At 34.8% G+C, this 26,951-nt stretch overlaps 1 protein-coding gene across 20 annotated transcripts in view; it reads right to left on the reverse strand.

Annotated features, from left to right (window-relative positions):
• The window catches only part of Tenm3 (teneurin transmembrane protein 3), a 2,500,614-nt gene that overhangs the window by 120,624 nt on the left and 2,353,039 nt on the right, over positions 1-26,951 (reverse strand). For all 20 annotated transcript variants that reach the window (XM_058571207.1, XM_058571205.1, XM_058571204.1 and 17 more), the window contains 5 exons: positions 24,201-24,323; positions 7,704-7,918; positions 1,785-1,995; positions 1,272-1,373; positions 885-1,079 (listed from right to left, as the gene is read on the reverse strand). In XM_058571207.1, coding sequence (XP_058427190.1) covers positions 885-1,079; positions 1,272-1,373; positions 1,785-1,995; positions 7,704-7,918; positions 24,201-24,323 — 846 coding nt within the window. The remainder of the gene's footprint in view (positions 1-884; positions 1,080-1,271; positions 1,374-1,784; positions 1,996-7,703; positions 7,919-24,200; positions 24,324-26,951) is intronic.

The following is a 26,951-nucleotide window of genomic DNA, read 5'->3' on the forward strand; positions in this document are numbered from 1 at the left end:
GTAATTTTCATGAATTACACAAATATGCTCTTGAGGTTTCAGACTATTGCTCTCAGTTCTGCCTAATCAGAGTAATAAGTATTGCCTTTTCTATAACAAAATCTGTATCAGCTGACCTAATCTACAACCACTGAGCACTGACAACTGTATGAGATCCTCAAATTGTTTGAGAAATAAATGAGTTGCATACTCTTGATCCTTCTTAATTCACTTTAATGTGCTTTAGATGATGAGATTTAATTTAGCAATTTGACTCAATAAAACTTTACACTTGTAGGGTCAATGGCCTGAAAATTTAATTCCAGAGACTTAATTGCATTACTTTGTGAGTGTAGATCAATAAAATCAATTTGATTGAAGAACGGAAATGGGGCTTTTTTGCTTTTTGAAAAAACAATTTAGCTGCACTTTACAGTATAGCATCTTGACTCATCATTACATACAGTTATGGGAAAAATCCATGATATTGTACTTTTTCATTAGTATATTGTGTTAAATTTTTCTTTTTTCTTTCTTTCTTTTTACCCCTAGAGATGTCAAAATGTTAGCTGCTGGCATCAGTGTTAAAAATTGTAGAAAGAAAAAAAAAAGTATTCAACAGGCCATTGTTGGTTTCAAGGCACAAATGTTCGCTTACTTTCTCAGAGTCAAAAAAAGAAATTATTCATGCTACTGAAAAAGAGCAAAAGGGCTCTTGGGTGTTTATTCTTTTTATTGTTAAAATGTTAATAAAACAATGCATTAATAAATATGGAAATCAAAATTACTTTAATAATAAGAAAGCATAAAAAAGAAAGATTTCATCTGCCAAACTAGAGATTACAGATATAATCTGTTGCTTTATGAAGACAACAATAGGCTTCTGTAAATATTGACATGTTTACCTTCTTCGCAATTTTCTCCTTTGTATCCTGAGTTGCAAGCACAAGAGCCCATGATACAAATCCCACGACCCCCACACTGCGGGTCAATACACTGGGTAGTCGGCACGTCACACTCGGTGCCCTTCCAGCCACTGAAACAGAGGCAGCGGCCCTTGGAATACTGCCCATTGCCACTACATAACACTGGACAGGCTGCTGTGAAATAAAACACGACAGAAGAATTAACAGCCACATTTTCCATCGAGCTTCTGAAAGAAAAGACACATCGTTGGAACAAGTAATGGGCCAGTTTTTCCCCCTTGCTTTCTTGCCTTGGTTCTTTTCTGAATTACGTGTGTTTCTACAGCTTATTTATATCGGCTTAAGAAAGGAATCCAACTTGCATACCTCTTGAACAATCGGGACCCAGAAATCCTGGAAAACAATGGCAAGTTCCAGAAACACACTCTCCATTTCCATGGCAATTTCGGGGGCATTCCACCACAGACTCTGGACAGAAGAGAAAGAAGGAACACTTGTTGTTGCCTCTCACAAAAGACAAACTGGCACTTTGATCATGTTAGCTAGGTGTTGAAGAAGTACAGATGGCTCACTTCATAACCACCAAATGGATTCATTTATACGAGATTATTCCGATTGTAAAGCGCCATTTCCTATGCAGACTTTTAAAGAGTTTTCACGATGTACTCTCCTCCCTCAATATAATTTCAAATAATATTTTCTTCCAGAGCTTCAGGGTTTGTCACATAGTCACAAATGAATGATTTAAAAATATCTCTCACATTTTACCAGGGCTTTAACATCCCAGGAATCACTTGAAATCGGTACAGATAATACAGTTTTTATTCAACATAGTGTTTAGGCTGAAGCCTGGAAAAAGATGCTTTGAAGTGTTCTTACCTATAACAATGGTATTAAAAGACACCTGCTCTGCATTTTTCCCATCATTATAAAAAGCCAGATGCCAGATTCCAGAATCCAAGTACTGAATAAAGCCGGCCTCATGCAGGCTGACAGATCTTGCCTGCCGCCCTGCTCTTTCAGACTCTACCAGGTTCCGCTGCTCTCTTGCAATCAACCTGCTGCCATCCAGGAGCTCCACAAAATCATACTGGGGACCAGGACAAGGAAAACTGTGTTAGTAGTTAGAGACACTATAGTTAGGCTGCTTCTCTCTTTTGTTCTTCTATTTTGCAAATAAATATGATATTAGAAAAAAGTTCCTGATTGACAGGTCCACATGGTAGATATCTTCTACACATAGTATTTACAGAGATGATGAAAGCTACTTACTGCACACACACCATTGTTGTATTTAAACCTAACAGATCTTTTATTTTTTTTCCTCATTGAGTAATATGGTTTCCAAATGTATTCAGTTCTCTAAATTCTGCTAAAAAGTTCAATGAGTTTAGGCATTTTTGGGGATATAAACATAAAATTTACATGAACTTACATTCCAAACCCAGTAGACTTATTTTATTTAGACCATTAGATAATCTCTAAAGGTCTTCTCCTTCTATCTAATACTCAAATAGTTAAAACTACTTTGGGACATTTACTTAGTACTGGGATTATTTTAAATCCTTATGGAAACCCTTTTGTGAAGGCATTAATAGTTTTTCATTAAAGAAGAAGAAAATGGATTTTTGAGGAGCCATAGCAGAGTCATACATGGGCAGTAGCTGGGCACAGTGGCATACACCTATAATCCCAGTTACTCAAAAGGCTAAGGCAGGAGGATTGCGAATTTGAGGCTAGCTTCAGCAAGCTAAAAAACTCTATCCCAAAATAAAACAAAAAGGGTTGTGGACATAGCTCAGTGGTACAGTGATTACATAGCATATGAGAGGATCTGGGTTTAATCCCTAACACTGAAGGGGGTTACGAGAGGAAAGGGCATATCTGGGCAGAGGTGGGGTGGGTCTATGAACTCAGGTGCATTTTGCTCCACTGCTTGGTCATTCCCCCCACACCACTCTACCTCTTTTCTGTGACCCTGGCATAGCTGTCCAAAGCAACCAGGGGTTTTTACTTAGGCATAATCAGATAAAAACACAGACCAATAAGGTACCTTTACATCTTTGATCAAAAGTCTAAAATCTTCAACAACAGGGACATTTAAAGAGGTGGCAATAATAATCCATGTGCCCAAATATTACTAGGAAATCAGACATCATTAAACCTAATTTGGTAAGATCAATCACAAAGCTTGGTGGTTCTTAGAAGAACTAAACTAGAGATTTAAACTATTAGAATATGACTGGTAAGAATGGGGTAATAACACTTCGTTACCTGAGATAATACAGTGACTTTGGAAGACAATGAAAAAACTTTCCAACATAATTTCAATAAACTTTTTAGATCTTAAGTTTCTTAAAGGTAGAGTGATTCAGTTTCTTTAGACTATTACCTGGTTTAATTTTATTTCTGAGATATATTTATAGTGAAAAGCACAAACACATAATTTGTCTGTCTATATCTAGCTCATGATTAAGGTACTGTGTGGGTCATTAATAGTCTTTCTGATAGACTCCTTAAGTGGAATTTCATCAGAGTTCTATAGTAAAAGATTATTATAATCTAATCAAACTGGAATAAAATTAATTGTTGGCATTTCTGGGAATCATTGTTGAGGTAGATTACCAGTGTACAGATTACTGATGTCTACTGTTATAGTTAGAGGACTTTAAACATCTAATTTTGTTTCTGCCTATTAAAATCTTTATTTAAATTTAAAAGCATTTTTTTTTTGTTCTTCAGTAGTAAAACACATTACAATGTAATTCAGTCATGAGAAACATATACAAATGGTGAATAACTTGCTTTATATCTTTTTTTCCATTTACTTCCTACAGGATAAAAACAGTGACGGTGTGGCTACTTGTAAAAATTTTGCTAGAATTCTGTTTCAAAATGATCACGGGAAAATCAATTCAGCAGTTCTTAAAGGTGTCGCCATTTCAAATAAGTCATTCATTTTCTCATCAGATTTGAATATTTACATTAGTATGGTAAAGTCACAGAAAAGTTTCTTTCTACGGCCAATGTACCTCAACTCTTTTCTCCCTTAACGCTAAAGACAGTAACTGAAAAAAGTAAAAGGGTAGGAAATTTGAGTTTTAACTGGTCCATAATCATAATCATCAGCATTTTCATGGAAATCACCATTTGCATCACACCATGAACACTAAGAGAAGAGTGGTGGGGAGGGCATGATGGGGGCAGTAGGAAGTAGCCGATGGTGTTTAGATAGCTGTTCTGTTGTAGGCTGTTCTGTATGGGGGCAATTCACACATGACTTCAAGAGGGTTATTCAAATACATACGAAAAAGTTCTCCTCTTTACACCAAAACCATCTCTACCACAAATAACCAAATTAAATGGAATGGAAATATTCAATAATCTTTCTTCTCAGGGTATAAAGTGACCACATACGGGAAAACTTCAGTTTTCTTTGCAGTACTGGATGTGGATATTTTTGTGGTGGGTTAGGGGAAGGAGTCTTAAGGTGTCATGCAATTTTTAGAATGAAACACTTTGGGCTAACTCTTCAGCCTTATTACTTGGAGAAAACCACCATGAGACAAAGTTTATGCTTAATAATGAAGATTTCATGTAAGACTGGAACTGTCTCAGTGTGAAAGTTCTCTTTTAGGGTAATTTTCTTATGATGTAAAATTACTAAATATACATGCTTTTAAAATCTTTCTCATTTAAAGTTGCTTTAAACTACAATGTATTGACAAAGTCCTTTGATAGATCAATAAAAGAGAAGTTTACCCATGTTTGTTGTATTTATGTTGATTTTCTAACAGACCATAAAACATGCAAATAGATGTTTTTCAGGTATCTTGGCCATTCCTTTCTGAAAAGATCAGACTACCTGTATGATTGATTGATTGGTAAATAAATGGGGATTAAACTCAGGGACACTCAACCAGTGAGCAATTTCTCCAGTCCTATTTTGTATTTTATGTAGAGACAGGGTCTCATTGAGTTGCTTAGCACCTTGCCATTGCTGAGGCTGGCTTTGAACTTGAAATCCCCCTGCCTCAGTCTCCGTAGCTGCTGGGATTATAGGTGTGTGCCATTGTGTCTGGCTTACCTATATGTTTAATTCAATTCTGTTATTAAAGTGATAAGAACTCAGAATCCATGAATACTCAAATATGTCCTTAAATAAACTTTTTGATGTGGCATAGTCTTTTATTTCATTGGATTGTAGAGAAGGAAGAGATTTTAGAGATCATGTGATCTAAACATCTCCTTTTACCAATAGATACTGAAGCTTAGAGAAGTTAGTTGTGCAAGGTTACAAAGCCAAAAAGTGGCCAGGGTGTGCTTAGAATTCAGGTTTCTATCCCTTACTTTAAAACAATCTTCATCGCAAATGTACTAACAAGCCATAGCACGTGCAATTGTGAAGCGTGAATTGCTTCCTTAGGTTTTTGACTGTCCAGGAGGGTGAATTGGCCATCAGAGAGAAGAAAGTCAATTGATTCCTTGGGAACAATCAAATGGACAGTTTTACAAAGGGTCACAAAGGCTTTCAAAACTCAAGTGATTATTCTGAATGGCTGGCCAATTTTAATTATTTCAGGTTGATTTATTTAATGTTCCCCAGAAACAGAGAAATGTTCAATTTGGGCTGCTTTATAGCATATTTCATGTTTAAACACTGAACTCTGAAACAGTTGTTTGCTCTGCTGATCTGAATAAACTTGAGGAAGGAACTCTAATAACTGTGAAGCTTAAGAAAATGCAAGAACCTACTTAGACACATATATTGTGGTAGAAAAGTAGATATCATGTGCATTGTATTTAAATTACAGAAGAATATAAGAAAACTTGAAACTGTATTATTTAAATCCTGATCTTATAGATTATCATGATTTGGATCTGAAATGTCCCCCAAAGACCATGGGCTACAGCTTGGTCTCCAGCTGGTCGTACTATTGGGAAACAGTAGCAACTTTAGAAGGGGGGTGTGGTTGAAGGAAGTAGGTCACTGGGGTCATGTCCTTTAAGGGTATATCTTGCCCATGCTGCCTTTGCACACATTCTCTCTCTCTGCTTCTCAGCTACCATGATATATGCAGTTTTGTTCTACCACATGCTCCTGCCATGATGCTTTGCCCTTGGCAATGGGGCCAAGTGACTATGAACTGAAACCTCTGAACCCATGATCCAAAATTAATCTTTTCTCCTTAAATTGCTTTTCTCGGGTATTTTGTCATAGTGACAGAAAGTTAGCAAGTTAAACTTGTAAAATGTTAGCCACAGCCCCTTTAAATAAGACTTTCTAGTGTATAACACAATAAATAATTTTTTTATCTTAAGTTATTTTTCTGGATATATGAGTTGTATGCTCACTGTTGTGCTTAGCTTAGAGGAATGTTTCTTGAAATAGAGAAAGATAATTTAAATTTATATGTGGTTTCAGTGGAAAAATATTTTTTCATATTTCCCTAGACTACTGCTATGAATGCAATATATCTGCTATAACTAAAATTCTAGAGGCACACATCCATTTAGGAAAATCTGCTTATTACATCCCAGTCAGTGTCACCTATAACATGAACTGAAATCAAATCTAAAATTGAAAATTGGACACAAGTACATTGTAAGAAGTATTTGATGTACAAGGATCCAAGGCATTTACTTTAATAATATAGATAGGAAAAATGAATACTCTACAGCATGATATTCAAAAATTTCACAACCATAAACTTTACATATGTATATGAACCTGATCCATGATGACATTAGAGGAAGCATGCTGGAATATTCTTACTCATGCTTCTTTGAAGATGTGATTTCTTTACTAGTGTCTGATCAGTTTCTCTTCATAATTTATGTTCCTAGGTTATAGAAAAAAGCATTTCTCATAAAATTACATAACATAAAATATACATGAAAATTCTCAGTTGTGTGTGTGTGTGTGTGTGTATTGCTGAGGATGAAACCCAGGGTCTTATACATGCTAGGAACGTGCTCTATCACTGAGCTACATTCCTAGCCCTTTTAATATTTACTTTATTTTGAGACAGATACTTTGTCTCAACCTCCCAAGAAGATGGGATTTATACTTGGTTTTCTATGAAAGCTCTTTTGCCAATTAATCTCGATGTTCATTCTTTTAGAAGAATAGTGGCTTGAATTTGATAAAGTTCATGCCATTATGTTTATATTACCATAATTTCTTCACTAAGAGTAAACCTGTCATAAGTTTTTAAACAATATATTTTCAACAGAATGAATATATATATTTATGGTGAATATGTTATGCATCTACTACATATGAAATTATCACAGAATTTCAGAAAATCTGTCCTGCTTTACTAGGTATGATGCTCAATGTTTATTAAGTAACACACAAATTTTAAATCAATTAGTGATGATCAACGCAATTCAGGAAGAAAATTGTGTTCTTCCTACTACTGATAGGAAAAACTCAAACAAAATATATAAGCTACATTCTAATTTCTTTCGATTATAAAAGATCCATTCAAAAGTGTTTGGTTAACCAAATAGCTGAACTTAAGAAACAGAATAACTTTTTGTTTCTTGGTACTGGGGATTGAACCCAGGGGTGCTTTAATAGTGAGCTACATCCCCAGCTCTTTAAAAACATTTTTTATTTTGAAATAGGGTCTCTATGTTAACAAGCAGGGGCCTCACACTTGTGATTCTCCTGCTTGGTCTCCTAAATAACTGGAATTACAAATGTGCCACAGGGCCTGGCAGGAATCAGAGCAGCTTGTAAAAATGCAAACTAACACTTTCCATTTTCTTCACAACAAAGCTTACTCTTACCTGAGTATGGGATGGTGGTAAGCCTTTTCGGCCATATACTCCAATCAATGCATCCTTCTGAAGAGAGATATTGAACTTCAGAAACTGTGGCTGATCAATAAAGAGCTGTGATCTCCAGAAGATCCCAGGAGGAACCTCTTGAATTGCTCTTCGGCCAATATCAAGTTCTCCAGAATCTATGGTGTTATTTTCTTGAGTAAATCCACCTAATTTTCCTGAATGTGAAAGATCCATGGATGAAGAATAGAAAATGAAAATAAAACAGGTTTCTTTTCCAAAAGCAATTTTCACAAAATGCTCATGCATTTCATCTTCTGATAATAAAATGTGCTCACATAATTTTCACTTTAAAAGCATTTTTGTCAGATATTGTTGTTTTACTAATTCTGATTTAACACATTCTTTAAGATATTTAAGTCAAAATCCTTTGACTTCCCCCCAGATATGCCTATTATGGAAGCTGTTTTCACACCTACAGTCTTTCTTGATCATTTGAAACACAATTATTTTACAAATTATACGTCTTGTTATTTCTTGGAAGAGATTAATCTGATACTTCTTAGCTATTCTAACCATACTATAACACTGCAAAGTATAAATTAAGCAGAATGAATTATGGAGATTTCCAAACCAGTCTAAGCAAATGACAACAAAACCAATCAATGGCCCCGACTCATGTGGTCCTCTCTAAGGTATATACTAGATGAATGAAAAATCAGATATATAAAAGAATGTAGAGAAAGGGCAAAGAAGACACTGTGACATGTTGAAATTTTCATTTTTAATGTAGGCTGTCACAACTTTTCCTCTTTCTTTTGACTCTCATTTCACAATCAACTTTCTGCCTTAGTGGGCCTATGACATCATCCCTCCCACTAACCTTCAGTCTACAGGAACAAAAACTCTCTGCTCCCTGGGTCTCTGCCATCTCTTACACACTATCTCTCTTCCTGCATGGCTTCATTTTTGGAAAACAGACTCAAGATTCCACTTTTTTTTTTTTTTTTTTGGTATGGCATTCTTGTTTAACCTCTTGGATGAGAGGTCCTTTCTCAATTATTCTATGGAGGTTAGCAGTGAAAGAATATTTACCATTTACCAGTAAATGGAAACACAGAGCTTAATTGGTTCTTATGCAGAAAGGGTCCATGAAAACTGAGAAACAGAATGAAATTGGGCAAATTATCCTCTATCAAATTCATACCTCTTAAAATGATAACAAAATTGACTTACCAATTTTATTCTTATTTAAAAAAAATATTAAACAGAATATAGCCTCTAGAGAAGTCAATAATTCAAAATTTGAGGACTTAATTTCAAATGAGAATTATAAATTATCTCATCCTAATGACAAAGGAGAAAGTCTTCTATCTCTCAAGAGTCATTAATCTGACATTGAGTATGTTTTTACAGAATGTCTTTTAGGTACATAGCATTGAGGCGATAACAAGAAATATAAACTAAACAATAATATCTTAGAGATGATTTCCTGCCGCTTAAATGGCTTTTTCTATCAATCAGCTAATAACCTGATTGAGGAGACAACACCTACAAACTGATAAATTAAATAACAATCTAAAGCAATGTATGACTGAGAAAGGAGGAGGATTTCACTGTAGGCTGGACTTCTAAAGACAGGTAGAACAACATTTCTGAGTGGGAATAAACATCATGATATATAAAATGACTGTGGAAATGAACATGTGTTAGGATTATAGTGAGCAGAGAAATCCATCTGGCTAGGAAAGAGGAACACTGGTTTTGGAGTCAGATGACCTGAGTTTGAATCCTGATTCTGACACCAACTGGCAGAGTGATCTTATGGAAGAGATTAAACCTTTGATACTAAATCTCATTTGGAAAAATAGAGAAGGGCACGTGATCACTGGACTACTGGTAGAGAGAGAAGATGGGAGGGGAGGGAGGGGGGATGGTAGAGGATAGGAAAGGTAGCAGAATACAACAGTTACTAATAGGGCATTATGTAAAAATGTGGATGTGTAACCGATGTGATTCTGCAATCTGTATTTGGGGTAAAATTGGGAGTTCATAACCAACTTGAATCTAATGTATGAAATATGATATGTGAAGAGCTTTATAATGTTTTGAACAACCAATAAAAAAAAAAAAAAAAAAAAAAAAAAAAAAAAAAAAAAAAAAAGGATTAAATGAGCATGATCCCAAGTGTTATTGCAGTGGCTGGTCTTTAGTACTGAATGAATAAAAACAATAGGTTTGTCATGGGAGTAATGGGAGATAAGGCTTCAAAGAGAAAATGGTACAGTGTGTAGAGGGCCTTGAATATCAGGTTAAAGAATATTGTATTTATACTTTATGTTCTGTATGTATTTTCACTCTATCAAAGAGCATTATTATACCATTTCCCCCAAGGATGTATTATATTTACTAGCATTTTATTACTACACATATCATTTATGGTATGCTTTTAAAATGGATACTTGAAGAAGACTTATGGGTAAATGGCATTTCAATGGCACAAAGCCACTTGTTCTTGTGTGTGTGTGTGTGTGTGTGTGTGTGTGTGTGTGTGATAATTGAGAGACCCAAAATTCAAGATTACTGAAAAGCATGCTTCGCAATCAAGCTGAGTAAGGCAGATACATGATTTCTGACTGAGACTGAGAAGCAATTCACAATAACTTCACTCTTTCAGATAAATGTGAGGTTTGAGGAGAGTATATTTCTAGTAAATGTTAGGATTGCTTATTACCTGTACTACTGCACCCCACAATGACACATGTTCCATCAATTATAAAGGACAGCTACAGCTAAATGGAGACCCATTAAAGGTTCTGAGCAGGCTAAAGGTGAAATGGAATCATTGTTTCAAGAACATTAAAGTGTAGCAGTATAGGAAGCTTGGAAATGGAGAGACCAGTGAGAATATAGTCACAAAAACCCAGGTAGGAGGCAGAAGGGGGTTGTACCAGAGAGCTTAATAAAAAGAAATTATTTGCAATTTTACTTCCTCTCTTCATTCTCAATGTCCATAATCATGGCACTTAACAGTCCTTCAGCTACTGGGTCTATTTTTCTTGAACCAATTTAGTAGTATAAAATGCTATAAGAAATAAAATTTCAAAGTTGAGTTATAGTCATCCATGTAATTTTTCATGTACCAACTCTTAGATAAACTGCATCATTCAAAGAAATTTTATTATTTATTTTATAATAATATGCATTCAATTTAGCAAAATTAGAATAAAGAGTTAATAAAAGAAAAATATAATCCATCACCTAGAGATTGGTTTTGCTTTCTATCTAAAGAGACATCTTGCTTTACCTAATGAAAATTTCAAGTATTTGAGATGACTTTCTACTTTTCATTTAGGATGTTTCTGTACAGCAACCTACATTTGTCATGAATTAGCTTTTACTGAGAGGATTAAAGTGGGGGAAGACAGATGGGATTAATCTTTGGTGAGAACCTATGACATGACAGGTAGTTTTACCTGCATTATTTACATTAAACTTCAAGATCAACTCTATGAGTTCGATGTTTTGAGATGAGGAAACTAAGACTCACAGAAGTAGATTATGTTCTCACAGTAAGTAATAACTACATGGTGTAAATGGAGGGCTGCAGAATTCTAATATCATATTCCAAATCATCAGTACAATCTTTGCTCTTTATTAGAACAAAAACATTACTTTATGTTACTAAGTTTTAAATCTATTCACTGATTTTACACAAAATCATATATATTAACTCATTAAACCACACTAGAACATCTACATTGCTCATAATTTCAGGATGTAAAGTTATACTTTTATTAGGAAGGAATAATGGGTTTTTATTTTTAAAAAAACTGCCAAGGATGCTGCAACATATCATTCTTTGTGTGGTAACTTATAATACATCCCTAATAAATTTTTGTCGTTTGGTTGATTTCCACATAAAATAATTTTTAAAATACTGAGAGCAATGATAGTCTTCTTCCCAACTGAAACCTGTTAGTACACTATCCTACTTAAATATGAATATGGTTCAGGTTTGGACTAATTTATTCAGTTTATGCACTTCTACCCTTTTATTACACTTTATTGTTATTAACAAGTTCTATCTTTTCTATATGAAGCTTATGTAATTTAATCTACTCTCTAATGGTGATCCTGTCTATTGCTACTGTAAGCGATTTTAGAAGTTTTAATAGCATACCTGTGCTTTAAGAGCTGTTAAACACAAACTGGTACTAATCCCAGAAACTTTTTCATCCCAAACATCTTTATTCATATGTATTAGCTTTGGTAACAGTAATCAAATTTTGAATTCTAGGGTTTAAGCTTTCACTATCTCAAAGTAATTTAATAGCTAGGTATTTTTGCTTTGTTGCTTTCTTCATATTGATTTTGAGAGGTTAAAAATCTGTCTCACTGAAATGATATGAGGACCAATTGTTGTGTCAATGAGTATATCTACTTATCCAATTAGTCTCATGGCTAATTTAACAGATGCTTCTTTACAGAAAGAGAGCTCTTTCAATTCTAAAACAACAGCAAAACAAAACAAACAAAAAAACCAAACAAGGTTGATTGGATGTGCTTGAATGGGGCAGTAGTGGTTATGATAATTTTTTTTCCTGCCTGTAATGGAAAAAAACTAATTAAATCATAATGTAATAGAGTTTTAGAGTTCAAGGTACCCAGGGAGGTCTAGGGGTTTTCAAACAAGGGTTGTTACACCCTGGCGTACTATTATTGTAAAATACATATTTGGTGTTCATCCCCATTTCTTGAAACATGACACCTAAAATCTTTGAGACCTCTGAAGTGACAGTGTCTTTTTGTACATTATTGAAGTGGTTGATAGATGGCAGGCCCCAAGTAGCTTCAGGAAGGGGGCTGATCATGGGAAAGACCAAGACAGGATCAAAGGGTTGGGACTTTCAGGCCCACCTCCCAATCTCCAGGGAGAGGAGAAGAACGGAAAGTTAAAGTTAATCACCAATGGGTAATAATTTGATTAATCATTCCTATGTTAACAGACCCACCATAAAACTCCCAAAGGACAGGGATTAGAGAGATTTGGACCTCTGAGTACGTGGAGGTTCCCGGAAGGGCCAGGGCCCTTCTCCCATACCTCACCCTCTGCATCTCTTCATCTGTGTTCTTTGTAGTATACTTTGCAATGACCCAGTAAATGTGTGAGTCTTGTGAGCCACCCTAGCAAGTTAACTGGACCCAAGAAAGGGTTGTGGGAACCTCAATTTGTAGCCAGGAAGTTAGAACACAGGTAAAGCAGATGGGGTTGTGACTGGCAGCTGAAGGGCAGGGGACTGAGCTCTCACTGGACTTTGACTCTGTCTCCAGAGACAGTGTCACAAGGGACTTGGAGGCAAGGAACCCAGTTGGAGTCTTCCACAGCACTGCTTGCTTGCTTGCTGGTGGGAAGACTTCCCACACTTTTGGAGCTCACAGAAGTCTTTCATGTTGATTGTTGTGGTATGTGAGCAGAGGACAGATGGTTTGTTTTTTTCCTATGCAGGTACATTTAGACATGTACTTGTTTAGGAAATTAATTTTTAGAATCTCAACTTCCACATGTAGACTTTCTTTAAAACACAAGGTATACTTCTCACACATACAAAATCTGACATGATACATTGTCTTGGATCATGAGCTTCCAGCAAGCCAAACAAAGGCAAAATTCAAAGTATTTATGTTGGTGAAACCTCCTATACTCATGGCACCAGAAACCCAATGCAGGGATTCAGTGTTTCTCTGTCTTACATGTATTTCCATCAAGCACAAAGTGTGGGGTTAAAAATGGGGTACTCAGGATATTGAGATGTTTGGAAGTCAATCTATCAAGAGGGAGGGATAACTAAGGCTTTATCACCTACCCTCAACCATTGTTAAAGAATGTTTTTAACCTTCAGGAGAGTCTCAGAATGACCAAATCAATAAAGAAAGAAATATTAAATGCAAGAATGCTTCATTTATTACAATTGTCAAGCTTATGGTAAGGACTTGTGCTTTATCTAGCTATCTAACTAGAGCAGGAATCCAGAACTGAGATGGTTGTGACAAAGTGCAGATTTATCAATTTGAACTGAAAAAATGTCAGATTTTTTTTCCTGACATAAACTAAGTTTGATTCTAATGAGTACTGGCTCTTCTAGTTAAATTATATCAAAGATATTTCCCATAAATTAAATGGTCTAATTAAATCAATATATTTAAAGCATGCAATGTTATTGAAAGCATTCAAAAAGATTACAATGGTAAAGGTGAGTTACAATGTACAATAGTTTCAATTTTCCACTCCATTATGATTATACTAAACAGTGCTGTTATGCAAAAGAATAACAGGATAATTAGTATTTTGCTAGGCTTGGTAATGACTTTTTTGGTTTACCACACAGAAATAGAAAAGGGTTGATACTAAAATCTGTCTGCCAAGTCTTTTTCAACACAGGTAGTTGCCAATTCTTTGCTTTCAATAAAACTGAAGGAAAAATGGGATGGCACTGTCAGCTTATAGATCACTAAACATACTTTAAGGAAATAGATTGCAATGTGATTTTTTGACATTTGACTAGCGAGGATTGCAATGAATTGAACAGCTTCACTCAAAAAAATTCCTTCCATTCCTACTTATCTTGCAGCAAGATTTCTCATTCTTATATTTGTAAAAAGGGGAAATGGGAATAGGAATAATATAGAATTCTGCTTTATTCTGTAAGTAATTTTCACATATACAAAATCTTTGCAAAAATTCCCATTCACCTCATTTGGAGAGATTTTGCCAATACATTCCTACTTTTCATGTTTCATAATTATCAAAATATTTAGCATATTTATATAATAACTAAGTCACATTCAATCAATTATTAGAACTAACAATTATACCCATGATTTCATACAGAAAAGGTTTTAAGAAACACATTTACATGGTCTCAAGAAAATTTTTTAAATTCTACTTAATTTTGTATAGATATTTTCTTGAAAGGAATACAAGAACAAGATAGATCACATGTGTATTCTAGCTTTTCCTGTGAAACATGAATCTCATCTCTGGGTGCCTGTCAACTTCGATTTGCTTCAAATTATTATGCTATTTAGAAGGAATTTATTTTGAATTAAAGTCTGAGAACATGCCTTTTCTAAAAGGTAGATGCAGACCTGACCTTTCATAATGATCAGTGATGTAGAAATGTAAGGACATAGCTGATTTTTCTCTGCTGAGATCCACCAAAGTGGCAGCTTAGATTAGTGTTACATTTCCACCTGGGCCTCTAGTTTGAATATCAGGGGATTAAAGTGTCCTTGTCTTTTTTAAAAAAATCTGTCCTGTTGCTTTTCAAGTCAGAGAGCTTCTCTAATTTGGCCCAATCAAGTGTGGTCATTCCTGTTAGTATTTTTCAAATGCTCTTTATTGATTGTGAACACACCTGGGAGTCAGTGAGCCACTGACATAATTTGATAAACTTGTAAATACTTGCACAACCCCTTCCTCTGAAGCTCATCAGTCCTCTTAGATAAAAGCTGGACACAGAAGTCTTTCATCGTGCCCTGAATTCCAGAAACTTTGGCTTCAGAGGAAATAAAGGAAGGCCAGTCTCAGGGCTTTCATCCTTCCTCACTGAGATCACTACCTCCGTAAACCCCCAGAGTCTAAACCTGGGAATGATCATAGGAAATACCAAGGTTATCTGCAGGGTGTACTAAGAGAAAAAGAAGGAATAACGGAGGAAAACACAGAGCCAGGGAACAGACTGCCCTGTAGTTATTCTAAATGCAACGTTTGTGGCTTAGGAATCAAACCAATTAAAGCCTTCACAGTGAGAGTGAGATGAACCAAGTCTTCAGACACACTAGGGCACCATCTTGAAGGTGTTTTTTTTTTTTAACATGTCCTGTTGTGCTTGACTGTGGGAGTCACCAGCAGTCTTTTCACCTACTAACTCTGATTTTTTTTCCTTTCATCAGTAAGGATGTGTCACAACAGTCTTATTAATGTCTTAAAATAACAGTTGTCAGTGTGTGGAACCATAAAGAGACCACGTGCACAAGGCTATTGTTACTCCTCTCCTTCTGTGATACACAGCTCACATGAAAACACATCAGTAACGTGGCCTTTGAAAGAAAACCTTTTAAGAAATACTTTGATCTTTGAAAAACATTTTGTAGATGTTTATCAACCATAGATGTTACAAGGGCAAAACAGTGTATTTAATATCATGTTGATAATTAAGAGGTTTGGTATCTGTTTAAAAATTATTTTGTGATATCAGAAAAATCATTGGAAGTCACAAAACACTAAATATTTCTCTACACATATCATCAATTTGCTATCTGCCTATGATGAAGTAAACAAGCCTGCAATGATTAAAATGGAAAGGCAGCAAAGAAAACCCAATTATCAAAGTGAAACTGCAATTTTTGAAGAGGGTAAATAACAGTAGCATTATTACAGGTCCCACAGAGGCACTAATGATTAAGATGACAGGAAGCAAAATTAGGCATTTGTGGACAATCAATAGCCCACTCTCTAATTTTGTGACCTAACCTTGGGTTCATACCTGGACTCTGAGATCTCTGAGAGAACACAGGTTTAAAAAAAAATAATAACCACATGCCATAACTTAACATTGTGAACATATAGAGTATTACATCACAAGTTTAAAAAAAACCCAGCTACTTTGTAAACATAGTTTAGTGGATAAAATCAATATAGCATCTAATTAAGAAACTATTATACATTACAACAACACAAATATTATAAAAAATATTGAATAAAATTCCATGTTCTTGCAACCCCATTAGGTCTATTTCTTCAAATCAAAAGGCAATCTTTAATGTGCTACAATATCCAATTTTCTGAAGTTGTATTGTATTTGAAAAAAATCGATACACGATGAACAGAAATGTAAACTTTTTTTAAAAATTTTTATTGTTGGTTGTTCAAAACATTACATAGTTCTTGATATATCATATTTCACACTTTGATTCAAGTGGGTTATGAACTCCCATTTTTTCCCCGTATACAGATTGCAGAATCACATCAGTTACACATCCATTGATTTACATATTGCCATACTAGTGTCTGTTGTATTCTGCTGCCTTTCCTATCCTCTACTATCCCCCCTCCCCTCCCATCCCCTCCCCTCTTCTCTCTCTACCCCCTCTACTATCATTCATTTCTCCCCCTTGTATTATTTTTCCCTTTCCCCTCACTTCCTCTTGCATGTAATTTTGTATAACCCTGAGAGTCTCCTTCCATTTCCATGCAATTTCCCTTCTCTCTCCCCTTCCCTCCCACCTCTCATCCCTGTTTAATGTTAATCTTCTTCTCATGCTCTTCGTTCCTACTCTGTTCTTAGTTACTCTCCTTATATCAAAGAAGACATTTGGCATTTGTTTTTTAGGGATTGGCTAGCTTCATTTAGCATAATCAGCTCTAATGCCATCCATTTCCCTGCAAATTCTATGATTTTGTCATTTTTTAATGCAGAGTAATACTCCATTGTGTATAAATGCCACATTTTTTTTTATCCATTCGTCTATTGAAGGGCATCTAGGTTGGTTCCACAGTCTTGCTATTGTGAATTGTGCTGCTATGAACATCGATGTAGCAGTGTCCCTGTAGCATGCTCTTTTTAGGTCTTTAGGGAATAGACCGAGAAGGGGAATAGCTGGGTCAAATGGTGGTTCCATTCCCAGCTTTCCAAGAAATCTCCATACTGCTTTCCAAATTGGTTGCACCAATTTGCAGTCCCACCAGCAATGTACAAGTGTACCCTTTTCCCCACATCCTCGCCAGCACTTGTTGTTGTTTGACTTCATAATGGCTGCCAATTTTACTGGAGTGAGATGGTATCTTAGGGTGGTTTTGCAGAAATGTAAACTTTAAAAGCAACAAATATTGTTTTAAGTAGGATGAATCATCTACATGCATACATGCACACATCCATAGTTTTTCAATTTGCACTTTTATATAAAAATTTTGTCATTGTTGTTATTGTTTTTGATTGGCAGAATCATTTGTCATAGTTATACTAACCAAAATTTACAACCTTTTGTTTTATTCTTTTATTATCTCCAATTATCCTCCTCTGCATTTTGGAATTCATATCACTGCCCCTTTCAATAATTCTGGTATTGAGATGTCCTCTCATGGTATCATACCTCTACTTTCCCTTACTGTATTATTTTCTAATTCATTGCAATTGCTTGCTTGATTTTGTCCTTGTCTAAAAATCCACATGTTCTGGGAAAAGCAACTGCAACTGTCTTTTTTTCAAATTTCTATATTCTAGAAATATATTCTTGGTGTACATCACATAATATATGCTCAATAAATAATCTAAATGAATCAATACTATCCGTTCAAAGGAAAAATAAGAGTCCTTTCATAAAATCCAAGTAACTAAAAATATAAATAGCTAGTTATGGGGGCTTCTATTATTGCTTTACTGTAATTACTGTGGATATTATTGATGATGATTTAAAAATCTATCTTCTTGAGAATTTTGCTACAAATTATAACTACATAATCTTGAATTACAGAAAAATGCAAACTAATAATTACTGATATGTATCACTGCTTGGCACTCTACGTGTATTATCTGATTTAAACCTCACTACTACCCTATAAAAAACAGGAAGTTAGAGAAGGTTATTTGCATAAAGGCCAGTGAGTGGCAGTTCTTGACCATTATTACATCAGTGTTTGCTCTGCACATACTTTATGCAAGGTACTGTGCTGGCCCTTTATATACTTTATATCACATCATTTTCACTCATTCGCTCAACAAATACTCTTTAAGTACCTATTACAGACCAATAACTGCTAAGAGCTTCGCATAGAGCAGTGGAAAAATAACGATCCTTGCCTTACACTTCAGCAATGAAGGTATACATTAAATAGTAAATAACCATTAACATTTTCCAAGTATTTGTTATGGACTATACACCATTTAAACCATGTAGTCAAAATTAAGTGGTTTGACTACTCAAAACCATTCTATAATGTAAATAGTACTAGTTCCTTTTAATTGATGAGAAAACTAGAAACAAAGAAGCTCTATATCTTGTCCCAAGTAATACAAGCATTAATGGTCAGAACTAGGACAGAAAACCGGCAGTTTAGCTCAAGAGTTTATACTTTTTATATCTCTCCGCTATATAGTTTTTGTATTGTAGTGTGGTGCAAAGAGCAGCCAGATTGTGGAAAGCCTTGTATGTCATTTAAAGGCATGTGACTAGAATCTGGGTCACCAAGGGGTTTGGTGAGGTATTTTTATTTCAGATTTGTATGTGAAGAATAGATGAGCAAGATTGGAGACAGTACAGATAATTGGCTGCTATAATTCAGGTGAAAAATGATAGGACTCAAAAGAGATAATGAAGTTAGATTTGTCAGGACTTAGTGATTGATTAAATATGAGAGTTGAGATAGTAGGAGGAGTCAGGAATGACTCCTAAACTTCCAGATCAGTTAACTAGGTCAATAACAAAATGTCATTTCCTGATCTAGAAATCCCTGAGAGAGGGGCACAGTTGGAGAGAGATGACGTGGCAGTCATGTTTTATGAAGAAGGCCACAACAATATCTACCATCCAAAATGCCCTTAGGCTATGTGTTCCTCCATTTTCCAAATTAGGAGGGGGAGCTGACCGCCCCTTACCATGAAGCTGGGTTGACCGTCCTTGACTTCTTGACCAATAGGATGTGATGAGAGTGATGTTTCAGAATATCTGATACTAGGTCACAAGAAGCCCTATCATAGCTTCTTTTGAAGTCTCAGAAGTTCTCTTTTGGGATGCTCCTCTTCAGAACCAGCTAGTGCATTCTGAGAAGCCCAAGCCACATGGGAAGTCAACTTTAGGTCCTCTAGAGAACATCCACAGTAGAGCTGAGCTTGAATCTACAAACGGCATCAAATGCCAGGCATGTAGATGAGCCTCCATGTACTTCTAGATCAATGGACCCTCAGATAGCCCCAGCTGACATCTGGAAGTAATTGCATGGGAGTCTCAAATAAGAATGCAAGAACTTGCCCAGTTAACTGACAGAATTATGAGAGGCGATAAACTGTTTTTGTAAACTACTAAGTTTTCGGTATGATTTGTTATACAGTAATAGACACCCAAAGTAGGCGATGGGTTCAGTTTTAGACACATGAAGTTTGAGATGCTTGGAAGATACCCAAGTGGAGATGTTCCAAAGAAACTTGGATAGATTTTATGAGTTGATTTCTGGAGCTAAGGAGAGCAATCTAGGCTGGACTTATTGATCTTGGAGTCTGTGGCACACAGAATGTCAGGAGAGATGATGAGAGAACCTATGAAAGAGTAGAGTCCCGAGAAAGAGTAATGTTTAGGGATCAGGTAGAGGGAGATGAACCAACTAAACAAACTGAGATGGTCCTACCAAAATTGTTAGGAAGTTACAGTGAATGTGATATTACAGAAGCTCAGAGAAAAGAACACCTCAATTAGGAAGAATTGGTTAACTTTTAAATGCTATCAAGAACTCAAATATGATAAAGAGTGAAAAGTATTTCTTGGTGCTATTGACATGGCAATGCATAACCCTGGAAGACATCAGTTTCAAAAAGTGGTGGTGACAGAGGACAGTCATGAGAAGGAGTACTGCAGAAACCAGACTGGCATAGCAATATGTGGAAGGTTAAACAGGTGGGTATAGGGAATAAACACACTGTGTTCATGAAACTGTCTGTAAAAAAGAAGAGCAAGACTTGGTGGAGTTGGAGTAGGGGGCAGTAAAGGGAGTTTTTTTTGGCTTCCTAAAACATGGGAAACCCTGGAAAGTTCAAATGGTGACTGGAGAGGGTGAGCAGATGAGGGGAGTTTTAAAAATACAGAATGAGATTAAGAGAATCTTGGAACAAATAGCCTTGAATAGGGGGAGAAAATGGTGAAAGGATAGATCCATATACATACAGGAATGGATATTTGTTTACAGGAAATCAAGGGAGCTCCTTCTTTTATTTTTCTATTCAACAGAATCCAAAGTCATTTGCTGAGAGAGGGCTATAGGTTACGTATGGGGCAGAGACCCCTGCATGGGAAATATAGTTGGATTGCCAGACTATAGAAGCTGGTAAGCCAAGAGTTAGGTACTACTATTCCCTCTTTACATGTGAGGAAATTGAGGCTCAAAGAGGTTGAGTAACTTGTTCAAGGTTACAGAGTAAATAAAGGAAGGAGCTAGAATTTGAGTATAAGCCTGTGTGATTTTTTCCAGTACATTAAGCTAAATGAATTCTTTGGTCCAGGGGAATAATTTTAGTTTCTAGGAAGACTATTTGAGCTCCAAACGTTATTCTTATCTATTTATTCACTTTGTCCATATCCATCAGTTTTGTCTGAGACCATACACTTATGATACCTCATCTCTAAAATATGTAGTCAAAGAAGGTCTCAGGAATAATCAGTAAAGGATCACGGCATATAAGATAAATTCTTCTTTTAGATACTAACTACCATTTAGAAGCTTTGGTTCCATATTAACTTAAAGGCAAGCAGGGAGTTCACTGAACCATTAGCACAATGATTGTTTCTTAGAATTATATTTACAAAATAAGAATGAAATAGCACTACACAAATACAAGGATTGCATTTAGAAGCTGTGAAGTAATTTTCTTATTATGCTTAACACAGTTAATTCTCCTAGTGAGCTTTGTTCAGAATTCTCAGGCTTTCAAGAGGGTTGTAATCTGAAATTATTCTAAAGAGACAACATGATGTGATCTGCTTCCCTGGACAGTTTATAGAGTGAAAGTAGCATGGGATGGTGCATAGACATGACAAGTTCATCATGCAGTTCTCAAAGCAGCAGATTTTACTTGCAAATATAGCCCCTTTCTGCTCCTCTGTGACTCAGGTCCATAAGTATTTAAGAAATAGGACACTTGACCAGAAAAAATGGAAAAAAGATCTCCTCGTAATTTAGGTTATGGGAGAAATAATGAAGCAGACAAATGATTGTTGTTTAGGTCACAGTTTGGACAAGCTCTGAGTCCAGACAGAGCCTTCTTTAAAGGAAGAGAAATTTCTACAAATACCCTGATCCAGTTGGCAGGTTAAAGGATCAGTTCTCTAGTATATTTAACTGATTCTGGGCTGTTAATTATCCTTTAATATGAGAGACTTTTTTTTTTAAACACAGCTAGGATGAAGGTACTTTTTAATACATGTACATGTAGTTGCTGGACAGACACGCACCAACTGTATATAGTACACTCTATGATCATACAGGAGAACTTCCGACACCTCAGAGAAGGGGAATAAAACTGTTGTTCTTTGTAAACTTTGGAATTACTTTAGTGAACTATAACTAGCATTTGTTAAAAATGGGAAATCTAATGCATTCTGCTGTCATGTATAACAAATTAGAATAAATAAAATTCAAAATTAAAAAGAAGAAAAAAATTGGAAATATAATCAAACAGAATAGCAAACACTAAGGTACATTTTACAAAATAAGAACAAGGATTATTTCAGATATATATGTGTATATGAATGTTGGCTTTAATGTGACATGGATTTCTTACTGCAGTCATGGTCAGTAGTTTAAAAGTCATGGTTTCAGAGGACTCCAGTTTTATAGAGACTTCTGAAGCCATGTTCATGTGTATATTCTAATCCTCTGGAGCTGGTATGATGCTAGGCTGTCCATTCCAGGGTTGCCCCAAACTTCTCTTGCAAATCTAAAATACTACACACTTTGCCTGAGGCTACTAAGTAAATAGGGGAAAGAGTTAGGATTAGAATATGGGCTTATGTGAGCTGAGGGATGCTGATGCGAGCAGACATATTTCCTGGCAAAATACCAGGACCCAGAGACCAGGCTAGGGGAACATCTCTGAAACCCCAGCTTTCTCAGAATCATGCTTTCAGAGTACTGTGAAACTAATTAGCCATACTCTATGTTCACTGTAATCATAATAAAAGGTTAGGGTATTGTAAAATAAGCAAAATGTCCACAATAAGTTATATATCTCTTTAACATAATTACAATTTCTTCAGTCAGTAAGAAAGTTCTCTACATGCATAGTTTTAAGCGCCATCTAAGCATTTCTATAGGAATCAGCTACTTTGATAGTCTGATTATCCATCAATATAAACAAAATTAACATTCCTGATTTCTGTATATTTACTTGATTTGTTCATATGTGTGTCATCAATGTATAAAATCAAATAAGTGTTTAAGGTAATTAACGTTTACTTAATTGAAATTTCTCACCTGTCATTTCAATTATGAAAGCTTTTCTTCACCTCTATGAACTCACTGCACAGTGACTGCCCTTGTCTGCTTAAGCTGTGGTGACATGTCACTCACCAGCTTATAGTTCTTTCAGAACATGTAGAACTTTGTATGAAAAGGCTCCATGTGGGGAGGCATTCATTATTATTGTGAAAGTCTAATGTTTTATAAAATTCCACAAACTCTCTAAAGAGGCAGGGAAGTATCATCAAGTATAATTGTTAAAATAAATGTTGGGAAGGCAAAGAAGAAAAAATGTTAAAAAGCATTAGTCATAGTAAAGGGGTACATGTAAAATAGCAGCAATATGTTCTTTAAATATGCACTAGTTTCTTGTTAGTCTTGCAAAGAAACTAGCCACATGAGATGGACATAATTGATGTCAAAGAAAAATATAAATGCACTAGGTATAAAGAAACAAAGAGGAAGAAGGGCTAAAGAAATTCTTAAAGGCAAACAATTTATCAGTTAACGAGGAAGGTACATTGATAAAGCTGCTTTGAGAAAGTATTAGCATATTTTGCAAAACTTTAAAGATATCAATGCCAAGACATGTATATATATGTATGTGTATATACATATACATATACATAAATAATAAACAAGTATATATATATATAAAATATATTATAAATATACATATGCCTGTTTGTATTTTTGGGGGTGTTTATATGGACAAATGAAACACACAGCATTCTCTAACCACTTAAAGTCCATTTTTAATTTAGAATCAATTGATTTAAAATTCTGTGGTATCCAAAAATGCAAACTCTTAAAGGTTTAGAGATAGGGCAACCAGAGGAAAGGTCAATAAATTATAATACTTTAATGTGTTTTGCATTTAAAAGCTTTTATAATAAAATTAATATAGTATTCCAACATCACATACAAGTTGAATCAAGAAAACTTAATATACCCAAGGTAATATAAGAGGTCACTTATAGGACTATAATCTATTTTAGACTAAAAATAAATCTCAATAGATACTTTCAGGAGGCAAAGGCAGAAAAGCCTACCCATGAAATCAGAAGGCAGAAAATCATAGTATTCCTATGATAAAAATGTGAATTTCCAACCTTTTGAGTAAGTTAATAAAAATCACTCATAAAAACATGATACCCATAATTTCTAAACCTTCTCTTTCTCCTATATAAACTGGATGTAAGCATGGGTAAAAATCAGTTTATGGAAAAGCAATGTTAAAAGAAAAACACAGGATACATAATTCTTTCTCTTACCATTGTCGCCAGAAGGTAATGATACAGTGTTTGTTGGCATGGTATCAGAATTCACTTTTCCATTCTCGAATGTGTCATTTTCAGTCTGCTGTAACTGCCAGTTGAGGCCAAATAGATGCATTGCTGGGGGTAAAAAATACAAGTTGTTAAAGGTCTGCTGCTTTTAGCTCCAAAAGTAAGTGGTAAGCATGTTTATAACAAGAGTCATATGTAAAGTTAAAATTCCCAGTTTTTGAAATACCAAGGACAACTGCACAATAAAATTATAAAATTTCCTCAAAGACATGCAATTTATGAAGTAATGCTGTGCAATATGGCAACATTTCAATAATGATTTAATATTCAGCTAATTGGTATCAGAAAAGTCTTATGAATGAATCATTATTTGCTGTAATTTGTTCATGTTCCCTTTTCACCATCTTTCAAGTAAGTGGTAGAATTCTCTGTGGCAGTATTTTCTACAAGTGCTTGGCCACAGGTCATTTGCAAATTTATAATGCTCTGTTATATGTTCTCAAAAGACATGCTAGGTATTTGGATTATAATGAAATTTAAAAAAACTGGTTTCACAGATGAATTTGTATATGAAATGATCAGAACAAATTCAGATGTGAAAAATATAATAAAATTTGAATATAATATTTAAGATTAGTGGTTTTTAAATTTATGACCTATTTCAATAATGACTCAAACCAAATACATGCATATGTGTCAGGTAATTTCTTGTGAGTTTTTGATATGGTATGATTATACTTTTATAAATTTATAAGTGAAAAAAAATTTTTTTGTACCAGCTGAGTTGATGGTTTTGAACTCAGAATCCTCCTGGCTTGGCCTACCAAGCTGCAGGGATTATATGTGTGTGCCACCACACCCGGAATAAATAACAAATTTGTCAAAAATGTATAATGTATGTACTAATTTTATTTAAAATATTTAGAAAACATAACTAGAGGACTATGTGATATAATTATAAATTTATAAATGTCATCTAACTTAAATTTTAATATATTATCTGTTTTCTTAATTTATCAAAAATATTTATAAGAATATGTCACTGCCTGGCTGGGGATGTGGCTCAAGAGGTACCGCGCTCGCCTGGCATGCATGGGGCGGGGCGCTGGATTCGATCCTCAGCACCACATAAAAATAAAATAAAGATGTTATATCCACCGAAAACCGAAAAATAAATATTAAAAAATTTCTCTCTCTCTCTCTCCTCTTTCTCTCTCTCTCTCAAAAAAAAAAAAAAAAGAATATGTCACTGCCATTTAACCATTAACAAGTACTAAATATTCATTTGTGCTCCACAGAATATAGCCAAGTAATTATTTCTTAAGGAAAGCCAAAATCCACAGGGATGCCAGATGATGGTCATATTACCCTATCACAAAGAGAAATTTTTGACATTGTTTTGCTCACTATTCAAATTCGAATTTACCAGAGAAGTAGAAAAATACAAGTATTTAAAACATTTGTCAGAAGTAGTGTGATAACCACCATCTTCAAAGAGCTTTTATTAAATATCCAATATATTATCTAAGCAGTAACAAAATTAAATTGGCATAGTGTAAAATCACATTGGCCTTGAATGCAGTTAAAGATTTTTGTTTAATACTTACTTGAGGATTTAATCTTGGAAAAATTATTGTCAAAGATTAGATTTACTTAAAAAACGAGACTTGTTAAATTGATGTGAAAATTCTAGAAGCATATAAAGCATAGCTGGCATACAGCAGGACAGTTATTAATATGTAGGAATTCCATTTATTTATAATAATATTAATTATTTGGATTCTCTTGATCAGACCATGGCACCACTCAATAAAAAGTCTCTTTTGTTTACAATGTTGTGCACTGTCAAATACCTATTAATCCCTCAGATGGCAAGTGTTAACTTCTTGGAGAAATCCACCCAGGACTGTTTTATTTCACTTCTATATATAATTTATAAGATATAAATAGGTTTAGGAACACAGTTCCTGACACCTAGAGTAGGCCTCAACAAGTATCTGATAAATAAGTGATTTAAAATTAGCCATACTTCTATTTTCTAAAATTTTAAAATCTAAGATTATTGTGGATAGTGATATAGTAATTTAAAGAGAAACAAAATATAAAGCAAATATACAAACAGCTAAGAATGAATATCACACTACCAATAATTAATGACTTCTTAAGTGTATTATATGAGAAGTAGTTGAGCGAAAGTCCACGATTACTATGTATGATTGACTGAATTTTAAAAAATCAACAATTTTGGGTCATTCTAATTACCAGTTCCACATTCTTTTATTAATAAATCTAAAAGCATGCTATAGTTACACAGATAGCCACATCTACCCCATATATTTGCAAAATTATATCTACTCACACTCCCTGTTTAAATTACAGTCTGTCAGCAATTCCATTTAAACTCTGATTTTTATGGATTAAGATACAGGTTTTAGAATTCTTAAATTTACAAGTTGTCATCTTTAAAGAGGTATAACTTTGTATGTCATTTTGTATTAAATTATGTAGTGTTTGAGTGGCAAAATGTCAGGAGCTTTCTAAACATTTATCACTCCATACATTTGTCAAGGTTTTAGATACTTAAGCAATTTATTGAGCAAAGTAATGGGAGCTAGTTCTGCATACAGTAGAGGTTTGACAGACATACTATGGCATAGTAACAATAAATACAGACCTTCTCTGATTCAGAATGATGCAACTTCTGACTTTTTGACTTTACTATGGTGCAAAAGCTAT

This window comes from Marmota monax, unplaced genomic scaffold, assembly GCF_021218885.2.
Source record: "Marmota monax isolate L192 unplaced genomic scaffold, Marmota_monax_Labrador192_F-V1.1 WCK01_AAM20220418_F8-fsc00113, whole genome shotgun sequence".
In the NCBI taxonomy this organism is placed as follows: Eukaryota; Metazoa; Chordata; class Mammalia; order Rodentia; family Sciuridae; genus Marmota; species Marmota monax.